The sequence below is a fragment of the Dermochelys coriacea genome, chromosome 14, assembly GCF_009764565.3.
Source record: "Dermochelys coriacea isolate rDerCor1 chromosome 14, rDerCor1.pri.v4, whole genome shotgun sequence".
Lineage (NCBI taxonomy): Eukaryota > Metazoa > Chordata > Testudines > Dermochelyidae > Dermochelys > Dermochelys coriacea.
This window is the reverse complement of record NC_050081.1, coordinates 12,573,464-12,586,589: the sequence shown is the minus strand read 5'-3', so window position 1 is coordinate 12,586,589 and position 13,126 is coordinate 12,573,464. Positions and strand designations below refer to the sequence as shown.

The window sequence follows — 13,126 nt, the reverse complement described above, 5'->3', positions numbered from 1 at the left end:
TCCTTGATGATGCGTTGGAGAGGTTTTAGTTGGGGGCTGAAGGTGATGGCTAGTGGCGTTCTGTTGTTTTCTTTGTTGGGCCTGTCCTGTAGTAGGTGACTTCTGGGTACTCTTCTGGCTCTGTCAATCTGTTTCTTCACTTCAGCAGGTGGGTACTGTAGTTGTAGGAATCCATGATAGAGATCTTGTAGGTGTTTGTCTCTGTCTGAGGGGTTGGAGCAAATGCGGTTATATCGTAGCGCTTGGCTGTAGACAATGGATCGAGTGGTATGATCTGGATGAAAGCTAGAGGCATGTAGGTAGGAATAGCGGTCAGTAGGTTTCCGATATAGGGTGGTGTTTATGTGACCATCGCTTATTAGCACCGTAGTGTCCAGGAAGTGGATCTCTTGTGTGGACTGGTCCAGGCTGAGGTTGATGGTGGGATGGAAATTGTTGAAATCATGGTGGAATTCCTCAAGAGCTTCTTTTCCATGGGTCCAGATGATGAAGATGTCATCAATGTAGCGCAAGTAGAGTAGGGGCATTAGGGGACGAGAGCTGAGGAAGCGTTGTTCTAAGTCAGCCATAAAAATGTTGGCATACTGTGGGACCATGCGGGTACCCATCGCAGTGCCGCTGATTTGAAGGTATACATTGTCACCAAATGTGAAATAGTTATGGGTCAGGACAAAGTCACAAAGTTCTGCCACCAGGTTAGCCGTGACAGTATCGGGGATACTGTTCCTGACGGCTTGTAGTCCATCTTTGTGTGGAATGTTGGTGTAGAGGGCTTCTACATCCATAGTGGCTAGGATGGTGTTTTTAGGAAGATCACCAATGGACTGTAGTTTCCTCAGGAAATCGGTGGTGTCTCGAAGATAGCTGGGAGTGCTGGTAACGAAGGGCCTGAGGAGGGAGTCTACATAGCCAGACAATCCTGCTGTCAGGGTGCCAATGCCTGAGATGATGGGGCGTCCAGGATTTCCAGGTTTATGGATCTTGGGTAGCAGATAGAATACCCCAGGTCGGGGCTCCAGGCCCCATCACCTTCAGCCCCCAACTAAAACCTCTCCAACGCATCATCAAGGATCTACAACCTATCCTGAAGGACGAGCCATCGCTCTCTCAGATCTTGGGAGATAGACCAGTCCTTGCTTACAGACAGCCCCCCAATCTGAAGCAAATACTCACCAGCAACCACACACCACACAACAGAACCACTAACCCAGGAACCTATCCTTGCAACAAAGCCCGTTGCCAACTCTGTCCACATATCTATTCAGGGGATACCATCATAGGGCCTAATCACATCAGCCACACTATCAGAGGCTCGTTCACCTGCGCATCTACCAATGTGATATATGCCATCATGTGCCAGCAATGCCCCTCTGCCATGTACATAGGCCAAACTGGACAGTCTCTACGTAAAAGAATGAATGGACACAAATCAGACGTCAAGAATTATAACATTCAAAAACCAGTTGGAGAACACTTCAATCTCTCTGGTCACTCGATCACAGACCTAAGAGTGGCTATACTTCAACAAAAAAGCTTCAAAAACAGACTCCAACGAGAGACTGCTGAATTGGAATTAATTTGCAAACTGGATACAATTAACTTAGGCTTGAATAGAGACTGGGAATGGATGAGTCATTACACAAAGTAAAACTATTTCCCCATGGTATTTCTCCCCCCCACCCCACCCCCCACTGTTCCTCTGATATTCTTGTTAACTGCTGGAATTAGCCTACCTGCTTGTCACCATGGAAGGTTTTCCTCCTTTCCCCCCCCTGCTGTGGGTGATGGCTTATCTTAAGTGATCACTCTCCTTACAGTGTGTATGATAAACCCATTGTTTCATGTTCTCTGTGTGTGTGTATATAAATCTCTCCTCTGTTTTTTCCACCAAATGCATCCGATGAAGTGAGCTGTAGCTCACGAAAGCTTATGCTCTAATAAATTTGTTAGTCTCTAAGGTGCCACAAGTACTCCTTTTCTTTTTGCGAATACAGACTAACACGGCTGCTACTCTGAAACCCAAGGCACAGAAACCCAGAGGACAGTACAGGGTGAAACTATCAGTCACGCTTGACCTTGTGCTTACTCACCATAACCCGTGCGTTATGTGCGCTCGCTTTGGGACGGGCAAATTATGCTATTGTGTAGCCTGTGCTTGCCCTTAAGTACGGGGAATCATTGCCTCCGTTAAGTGTTGCATTTTGCCTTTACAGATGCAACCTTGAGACCTCAGCTGTTCATGTTATCACCGGTCGAAAGACTCCAAAGAATCAGAAAGAGGCCACATAGAAGCAAGGAAGACATGTTGCATGAAATAATGCACCATTCAAGTAATGAAAATCGAAAAGTGCAGGAGTGGCGGGACAGTGAAAGGAAGATCCGCCAGAGAATAAGGAGTGCCGGCATAAAAGCGTGATGCTCTGCCAACAAAGCACAGATTGGCTGATAAGCATAATGGAGCGCCAAGCAGACTCGATCCAGGTGCTCGTAGCCATGCAGGCGGAGCACTACCGTGCCCGACCCCCCCTGAAGCCCTTGTCCCAAAACTCTTTCCCTTGTGCCCTCATGTCACCTCCAACCCACTTTCCCCACTAGGATAGGAGAAAAATCATAAGTGCAGAGAGTGCCCGGGGCAGAGGGAAATATCTAGATATATACACAGCAGAAAGGGTTGAAAAATGGTGAGAATTTTTTTATGAAATATTTCAGAAATATTTTCACACTTTTTTTGGTTGTTAAAAATATGGAAACATTTTGACCAGCTCCAATACAAAGCCTAAGTCAACAAAGCACTGAAAGGACAGAAAAATTGTCTGAAAAAGTTTTCGAAGCCTACAATTCCTTGGGTTCTTCCATTAATATTGAAAGGACAGAGACTGTTAGGAGAAGACTGGGAGCGGAACTATTTTGTGTAAAGGCGCGTTTCTTAGGCATGTCTAGATGAAAAGCTAGTGCTTGGCAAGCTGAGGTGTAAAAGCAACAACAACGCACTAGCACGCCACACAGTAACTATCTGCGTGGACCATGCTACTGCACGCCGAAGGTTTCCTAGTGTGTAGTAGCAGGGGTCATACAGACAGATAATGTGCAGCACACTAGTGCACTATAGGTTTACACCTCAGCTTGCCACGCACTAACTGTTCATCTAAACAAGCCTGTAGCCCTAAAGAGAATTTCATGGAAATATTTTAGAGCCATATGGTTTCCTGCTGCTGAATCAGAGATCAACAGGCATGTAGTTTAGATGGCTGCGTGAACAAACTGAATTTGCAATTAACAACGGAAGACTTGAGGAAATAGTAACAGGATGGTCTAATATGTTACAGGTATTGCTGCAAAAGTGGGACTTGGATCTCTGGCAAATCCCCAGCTGATTTCAGCAGTGTGATATCAAGCACTTGGCTTTTTAATTCAATATTGGCACTAAAAGCTCAGACACATGAGGTGTTGAATATCTTCAACTCCCAGTGAAGTCATCAGAAATGGAGGGCACTCAGCATGTTGAAGGATCAAGACCCAACTAAAAAGGGCAAAACTGACAGAATGACATGGCAGGGATATGCACCACCAAGCAGCAGCTCCTTCCTGAAAGTCACCTGCTTAAACCTCCCTCGAACAGCACAGCCCGCCTATAGAGTTTTTAGGCCTAGGATAGTCGCACTGAATTAAAAAAAGTCATTAAAAATGTTGCTTTTAAAATCAAAGTACAAGAAAATCAGTTCCCCCTTTACATACCTACACATAGGGCGACCAGACAGCAAGTATGAAAAATCGGGATGGGGTAGGGGGGTAATATGAGCTTATATAAGAAAAAGCCCCAAATATCGGAACTGTCCCTATAAAATCAGGACACCTGCACAAGACCTGGGTTCCCCTGCTATGTTCCTGTTACAAGAATGGATAACTTCAACTGAACCTTCCCCTCCCCTTCTGCACTCATGTACAGCAATCAAATCAGTTTTTAAAGATAATTTAATGAAGATTTTCATTTCACCGTACAACTAGTAGGTTTTCTGGCGCACTATGTGTATCTAGGCTTGTACTTCTTTATCTTAACTCCTGGTTGAAACTATAAGAAATCCTACTTACAGTCTCGTTATTTGCACTTAATTTTCTTAGTATCAATTTAAAAAAAACCCTTACTGTACAATGTGATAAGCACAGTTAAGTGTTGTCAAAGCAATTCCCTGGCTGCTATATCAATTGCTTAATAGCCCTGAAAACCCAAGTGCCTCAACCCATATGAAAGCTACCTCTAACATGAAAAAAATATATATATAGCTCCTGCTAAATCAAATCCTCAGTGTAAAAGGACCAACAAGGCTTAGCAACAAACGGAGAATGTAAGAAAATCTGTTGAAATATACACCACCACCACCACTCAGCTTAGAGCAATGACACTCAATTCAGTGAACAAAGTGAAGAGATGTTCAGGAAAATGTCTGGATTTTTTCCCAAGCTTAATATCTGAATCAAAAAGGGCTATTTGTTATTCCACTTCCTCAACATTTAGATCAATCGGGATTCCCACAAGCAACAACCATTAATGCAAAACATATCAATGGTTAAGAACAGACTTCGCTCCAAGCTCCAGAAACAGTAACCCAAGCCAATACACAGGAAAAAAAATGAATGCTTCTGACAAGGATCAAATCCCTTTGTAGAATTTCAGTAGTAGAACTCCACAACCCACCTTGATCTAACGTACTTCAAGAGCTAATTCTCAAATTCAAAGGCCTGACTTACTTTCCTAGGTATCAATTGCAGCACTGCTAAAGTAGCAGCTACGCTAAGGAAGTGCTGTAATTCCCAAGGCAACTTCTTGAAAGTAGTCAAAGTTTCCCAAAATGTGAAACTGCATTGAGTCATAGAATATCAGGGTTGGAAGGGACCTCAGGAGATCATCTAGTCCAACCCCCAGCTCAAAGCAGGACCAATCCCCAATTTTTGCCCCAGATACCTAAATGACCCCCTCAAGATTGGTATACCGGGTGTCATGAGACAAAATGATGTATTCTGTGAACCACCTTTTGTACTCAAGCTGCCCTCAGCACTTCATACAATAATGAGCTGGTCAATGCAGAGTCAGACAAATGTGCCCACTGCCACACGCTTCCTCCCCTAGGCATGTAGCTTTGCTCTGCTGATCACTTCATGGGTGTGGGTGTATGGCCCCATCTCCTTCCTGCCTCATGTAAGAGGACTTCCATACCATGGGACTTGACAGCTCCCCCCAGCCAGCCAGCCAGCCACACACACACAGAGCTAGTCACAATCTGGCCCCGAGACTGGAGTTTCTTTTCTACCTTTATCATTTGACCCTTTATTGATCAGTTTTAGAAATCTTTTGTATAGGGCGCTAACTCACACTCACAGGCCAAAAGCTGATCATCTCATCCAGGGGAGGAGCACATGTTCTCATTTGCATGAGTCAAGCAGGATTTGGCCCACGAATATAACATCTCCATGGCACTCCTTCCCCGACAGTGTTTTATTAGTAGTAGAGAGTTGGTCAAAAAATGGAATTCCCATCCTGTGGGAACTTCTGAGATTTCCAAATTTTGTATTGTCATGAATCAGGATTAAAAGTAGAAATCTTAGTTTTTTTTGTTAAATGAAATATTTTGCTTCAGCATTATCAAAACATTTAATTTAGACTTAATTGTTTTGACTGTTATGTTACAAATTATAGCAAATTATAAAAAAGTCAGAACAATAAAGTAAAAATGAAATGTTTTCACTGTAACAAATGAAAAAAAATTAATTTACCATAGAAAATTTTGATGAAATCAATACATTCTGTGAAACGCTCACTTTTGTCAAATCAGCATTTTTCAATGGAAAAAAAGTGTTCCAATGGGAAATTTCTGACCAGATCTAATTAATAGAATTAACATAATTGAGTAATGCATTTTCTCAAATTCTGTGTCACAGATTAAATTGATTCTCAATTCCGTTTGTATAAACATTCAGAGTTGCTATGGAAATATATTAAGGACAAATTTCACATGTCCCATATTGTTTCCAACAGCAATGCACAAAAGAAAGCTCATTGCTCTAGTCAACAGGTGAAGATAAATCACTTTGGAGTATCTACACCTTTTGTTAAAGAGTCTCTGTCCTCTATGATCTTAATTTTCCTGTTAACTCACATCATCTGTTCATCCATATTATTCCATGTCACTAAAGGACTGAATAAAACAAGAGAACTGCTATATAGATGCAAGTCATGAAATATTAAAATACCATTTTAAGCACTCCCCTCTTAATAGATAAAATGTTATGAAAGAATAAATTATTTCTGTGATTGCCAACAGGTTTCACCAGATCAATATATTTTATTTTAAAATTAATCTTAGTGTTGAAAAATACCATGCCTGCATTTGAATAAATATAGTTGAAACCTCTGGTTATTTCCTGTGTTTTTCTTAAATCTTTATGCCGAATTCACATTGCTTAGGAGCAATAATTCAAAGTAATCATTAGGACCAGTTCCTGCTTGAAATATGCTTTCAAATAACTACTTCCATTTGAATGGCAATTTTGATAAAATGACATTTTTAGAAATGAGTTTAATGACTCAGATCTTGTCTATGCATTTTTAATTGTGCCTGTTCCCATTTGCAGGGTTTGGTGGGTTTTTTTGTAAATCCATGTATATTTGTTATTATTCTTTTAACAACTATAAATGGAAAGAATGAGATAATGAATAAGCTCTGCCTAGAACTAAAGGAACGCTATTACTTTAAAAATCATGTAATTAAGAAGTCCTTAGAAATGATGCTTGAAGTATAATTTTCTTTTCACTTTTTGCATTTCTCTCATTTTGTACTTTGTACAAAAATAGTTTCATTTCTGCTTAAAGGATTGGGCTCAGCAAAGCACTTATATACATGCTTAAGTACTTTGCTGAACTAAAACCATAAATAATTTCTGGACAATTTTACTTCTAAGTTTTACAGCATTAGTATAATGCTATCATTTTTGTGTTGCAAACATCGCAGAGAAACATTTGTTAACATGAAACTTTCCAGTGCAATTTTTAATTAAAGAAATTGGAAACATATCTATTGGTCTTTGGTTCAGTAAAAACAAATTTTGGGCCATATATAACCTAAGGATGTGTATTTATAAGATCTTTTGTTTGCTAAAACACAAATATTTATGTATTATACCTGATATTTTCCTGTGGCACCTTAGAGACTAACAAATTTATTAGAGCATAAGCTTTCGTGAGCTACAGCTCACTTCATCGGATGCAGCTCACGAAAGCTTATGCTCTAATAAATTTGTTAGTCTCTAAGGTGCCACAAGTACTCCTTTTCTTTTTGCGAATACAGACTAACACGGCTGCTACTCTGAAACCTGATATTTTCCTAATATCCTGCACAATTAAATAATTTCAGGTGTATTTTGTGTATGAAGAGATGGGCCTCAATTCAGCAAGGCCCTTAAGCATGTGTTTAAAGTTAATTTACGTACTTAAGTTAGGAACTTCAATGGACAACTCACATACTTAAAGTTCATATAGAGTCCAAGGCCAGAAAGGCTTTTTTGAGGAGAACTAGAAAGCCTCTTCTTGGAGACTGAGTACTTTCCAATTTTTCCCTCATAAGGTCTGGGTGAATGCAGTGCCGAGGTAGACAGTGCACTATGCTCAGTCAAAGATTGATGTATAAAGGAAGTCCTCCTGACCTGGGTCTGAGGCCTGGCAAAGAGACCTTTCCATCATATGGCATTTGATCCTAATCTCCTGGTTCTTGCTGGCCCTGCTCTTAAGGGTTGAATGAAAATTGCACTTCTGAGAGATGTGCGCGCGCCCCAGGCAACGAGTGCATCAGAAATGACTGTTGCTGATTGGAATAGCCTCTTGGCAAGTGAGACAACTTTGAATCCCAGTAACCCTAGCATACCTCTTCAACCGAGGAAGAACCTCCCCAAATGCGAGGGGGAGGGGAATAAAGAGCACAAGGAATAACTATCCTCTTTAGGAAAAACAAACTGAACTATACTAAACAATGAACTCAACTCAATTCTAACAACTAACCAAACGCTAACCCAGGCAAGTTCAACCAATTGAAGCAGGCACACTGACCACTCCATCTCAGGCAGAGGTGAAAGAGAAGGAACTGAGGGTGGTTCGCCCACAAGCCCTATATAGCCTAAGCACAGTGCACAAGGACGTGTAAGGCACATGCGTGGGCCAAATGAGCCTAAAATCTCTGTTTGAAGGTGCATGCACACCTGAAGTGTAGCACCCACAGGGATACTACTCAAAGAAAGGACTAATGCTGGAACAATTTACTGAAGATTTCTGAGGGCAGAATATTGCCCAGCACAGCTTCACTATTTGTTTCTGTATATGTAATTGGCACCTTAACAGGTTCATTAGCACCTCAGTCACTGATGAAAAACCCAGAGCAGTAAAAGAAGAATCGCTTGTTAGTTCTATTGAAAACTCAACCAAATTAAGTTAATTACAGGTAAAAAGACAAACCAACCTGATAACTTTCAACAAAACTAATAATAAAATACAATTCAACAATTCCTCAATTAAGCATATCGGGTTTGAATGCAGAATCAGGTCTATAGTTTTTAAAATGTGCGCCACGTAAAAGCTGCAGTTTATTAATAATAGAACGTGTAACTACTCTTCACAGATGTTAGCAAACACAATGAAATACCGATATTGTTATTTACCAACTGCCTCTGACAAACCATGTTTCCCTTCACTTTTTTATATTTAAATTGAGGGGGAAGTAATTTTAACAATATATTCTTATGAGTATGATAAATCCTTTAAAATCCTCTTAAATTCACAGCATTTAAATAATTTGTAAATAGAGTTTTCTCATGGCTCTGCCCTTTCCATAATATGCAATCTAATCATGCAAAATAAATCAAAAGGTAATACAGAAGACTAAAAGGCAACAATAAAAAAAGGTCAGAAGGTGACCCACATTACTAGAACACACAGCTCTTGTTATGGAATTGTTGGTAGAAACTCTATAGTTAAGGTTACATTGAAATATGCACTTAAAACAGAACTAAAATCCCTCCTGTTTCATACTTCAGTAAAATAGGATGTAGCCTCCAAATTGGCACAATAATATTTCAGAAGGCAACTGATTTTTCCATGTAATTGTTTGTTTTTTGTTTTGTTTTCAGAAAAATATTAAATTAATTGAGATTTTCAGATTTAGGTTAGAAAACCAAGCAGTTCTAGTAATTATACTGCAAATATGCCAATGGGCCAAATCTTGTTCACCTTACTTAATGAGTGTAGTCTTCTTCAGCTCAAGTAAGGTAAATCGTCTTTGACCCATCATTTCTATCTGGTCTAATGTGCCCAAAGATGTATTGATTTATCATAAATATTTTTGTATGCTTTCTAATTAATGCATGGCAGAGGCGCTTTGCTTCAGTGTAACTTGGTTTTAGGAGCACAAGTACTGATAATCTCTAGAGTAATTAGGAGACTAAACTGTTTTCTGAACAGATTTTTATGAGCCTGCCTCTCTCTCCAGCTTCCAGAGTGAGCCAATTAAATCCTCCATTTCATAACATTCTGGACCCGAATCTTCTTTCCTCTCTATTTACAGCAATGTTACTGCACTGATTTCAGTGAGGTTACTCCTGATTTACACCAGCAAAAGAGGAGAATCAAACCTTCTGAGACAATATTTGCATTCCTGGGGCTTTACAATCCTACTTGTCTGGCAGGACAAATACCACTTATTAGCTGTGAGTTTTTATAAATGACACACATTCTACTCACAGGTGAGTTTAAAGGAACCAATACTGTATGGCAATTAAGTGCTTCAGGATACCTGAAAGTGTACGGTTTTGATCACTGCAGGGGAGGTAACAATGTGTAATTTGCACAGCATTACATTTATTATTATTCTGCCTAAGAGCTTATTGGCATTACAAAGTGAAAATACTTCATAAATACAGGAAGTGGCACATATTTTTCATCTGTTAACTCTTGGTTTTTATACCAAGACATGTCATAAAACTTACCTTTCTGCCTCCTGTGTTTATGCGAAGTGGAGTTAGGAAAGGGTCAAAGATCATATGGCTGGTTTCTATATTGACAGGCGATTGCCTTTTTCCAACAGAGCAAAGATTCCAGGCTGAGTTCACCAATCCCCAAAAGGAAGGAACTATGGGGGGGGGGGGAGAAAAAGAGATACAAATTTAAGAATCTGAAGGAAGGAAGAAAAATCCACACAAAACAGATCTGGAAACAATTAAACTGCTTCTTGTATTGTCTGTGCTCACAATATAATCAACTCAAGAAAAAAATCAATCAAGTAACTGAATTTTAATTCATGATACACAGACACCCAAATCTGAGATAATGAGATATTTTAATATCAACAAAGGAGATTTTTTTGGCCCCTCTTAAGCTCTCTGGACTTAATCATTCTGGATTTAGCTGTAACTAGCTCATCTGTATAGAATATTTGCTTTTTCTCAACAGGGACTTGAATATCTCATATCCTTATGCTCATTTTACATGTATACACTGCACTTATTCCTTGGACTGAGGCCAACAGGTAGCTACTCAAAGAAAATTAAAACAAGTTGCAATATTTGGTACACATTGACAATAAGAATAATGTATTAGAAAAGACATGGATGTGTCACTATTCCACAGAATATTCATGTTCCATAGACAAGATCTATTTGTCTTTTTGATTCACACAATTCTCTCACGCACCCGCCCCCCCTTGATAAAAATGTTAAATAGTGGAAGGGCCAAGAACCAATCCCTGCAGGATTCCATTGGAAACACACACACTCAATGAGAATTCCCCACTTACAATTACATTTTGAGACTTATCAGACAGACAGGCAGAGTTTTTATTCCGTTCACTGGATTAAGAGAAATCAGTGATTTGTGACTAGTACTCAGACCAGTGTTGAGTTACTCTGGAGGGTGGTATGGCCTCATAAGGAGGTGGAAAAGAAAAGTGTGTCTGATGGGCAGGAATATATAATACCCCTCATGTAACACATGGACCACACTGCACAGCTAACCTGGATTGGAAGGAAGTTGGGAGATGAAGCTCGACCTTAACTCTGCCCCTGTACAGTTGCTGAAAGAAAACATGCATGATATTGTATTTTATTCGACAAATAGTATGTGCCCCTGTAATTAAAGAATGTATCATAATGCATGGAAAGGGACAGAGTTAAGTTTGTGTTTTCAGCCTAAGCTGTGGTTCTCCATATCCAGAGCATCTAACCATGCAACTGTAACATTTGTATGACTTTTTTTCTGTGCCAATAACATACTATGTTGAATTTTCATAGATGCTGATATAATGCTACCCTGTTCATTGTTGCTCTAGACTGTGCTTATATTTATACCAGCCACAAACCCTACACAGCTATTTCAGAGCTACAAACAATTCCAACGTTTATGGTTGTTTAGATGAAGTATTTTGGTTTGAGCCCCAATATTTGATTTCACCTAGAAAACTTTATAAAAAACTAGAATGACTTTTTGTGCAGCACAAACCAAACACAAATATACACAGAACTTGAGGCGAAAAATGTTTTGCAGCTGTTGAGTATTTCCCCATTTTTGCAGTGTGATGAAATATATCAGCCACAGATATTCTCAGCTCCTCTTTTTCCTGCAATAACTGAAAATTCAATTTCCAGGGTCTCCTTCTGTTAACTCTTTGATCTCATGATATAGGAGATAGGTGAGCTCAGAAATCATCAGGAAGAGACTGAAGTAGCAGAACAGCTGTAACATGGATCTCTTCCTAGTACACTGATTTTCAGTTTAATAGATACCCATCAGGGCCCATAATGAGGGGGTCTAACCTTGTGATCAGAGATCGGGCAGAGGCAGGTTCGCAGTCAGAAGTCAAACTAACGGTCAGAGTCAGAGTCCAAAGCCATGTGAAGGATCAATCCAGAGTTAGAGTCAGAAGCCACACCAAGGGTCAGTGCCAGGGTTGGGTTGCCAACTGTCTAATTGCACACACCCAAATACCCTTGCCCTGCCCCAAGGCCACGCCCCTGCCCTCACCCTTTTCTGAGACCCTGCCCCCACTCACTCCAGCTCCCCCCCAGTCACTCGCTCTCCCCCACTCTCACTCACTTTCACTGGGCTGGGGCAGAGGGTTGGGATGCAGGATGGGGTGCGGGCTCTGGGCTGGAGGGTGGGGCAGAGGAGTTCAGACTGTGGGAGAGGGCTCCAGAGGCTCACCCTGGGGGAAGGGGATGGGGTGTAGGAGAGGGTTTGGGGTCCGGGCTCTGGGAGGAAGTTTGGATGCAGGAGGGGGATCAGGGCTGGGGCAAGGGATTGGGATGTGGGAGAGGGTACAGGCTCTGGGAGGGAGTTTGGGTGCGGAAGGGGGCAGGGGATTGGTGTGTGGGAGGGAATTTGGGGTTCAGGCTCTGGCCAGGCAGCACTTATCTTGGGTGACTCCCGGAAGCAGCAGCATGTCCGGCACCAGCTCCTAGGCTCACGGGAAGCCAGGCGGCTCTGCGTGCTGCCCCTGCCTGCAAGAACAGCTCCTGCAGCTCCCATTGGTTGCGGTTCCCCGTTCCCTGCCAATGGGAACTGCAGGAATGTGCAGTGTGCGGAGACCCCCTGGCCTCACCTCCTCCTAGGAGCTGCTGCCAGACATGTTGTGGTTTCCGGGAGCGGCATGGAGCCAGTGCAAGTAGGGGGCCTGTCTTAGCCCCGCTGCGCGACTCCACTTTTAGCTGCCTAAAAATTCCTGGATTGGCTTCAGTGGCGGGAGACTCCCAGCCAAACTGGGAGGGTTGGAGTCAGTACCATACCCACGATTAAGCTGTAATCGGAGTCAGAAGTCATGCGAAGGGTCATGCCTGAATCAGTCACTGGAATTAGAGTGAGGCAGCAGGGACAAGGAGCTGAAACCAGGTGAAGAGGCAGGAAATGGGAACAAGAATCAAGGTATTGTAACAGGAGCAAGGAGCAGGAGCCAAGCAGGGAGACAAACTTGGTCTGGTAAGCAGAAGATCTAATGACTCATTGCTCTGATAAAGGATGGGACAGGAACAGGAAGATTTATGCCCGGTGGTGTCTAAACAATAGGCTGCTGGCAGTCACCTGATGCAGCGGAGTCTGTGG

The 13,126-nt window shown here is 41.6% G+C and overlaps 1 protein-coding gene across 4 annotated transcripts in view; it reads right to left on the bottom strand.

The window, feature by feature from the left end:
• CA10 (carbonic anhydrase 10) overlaps positions 1-13,126 on the bottom strand; it is a 343,800-nt gene that overhangs the window by 208,388 nt on the left and 122,286 nt on the right. For all 4 annotated transcript variants that reach the window (XM_043496470.1, XM_038371154.2, XM_038371155.2 and 1 more), the window contains one exon: positions 10,024-10,166. In XM_043496470.1, coding sequence (XP_043352405.1) covers positions 10,024-10,166 — 143 coding nt within the window. The remainder of the gene's footprint in view (positions 1-10,023; positions 10,167-13,126) is intronic.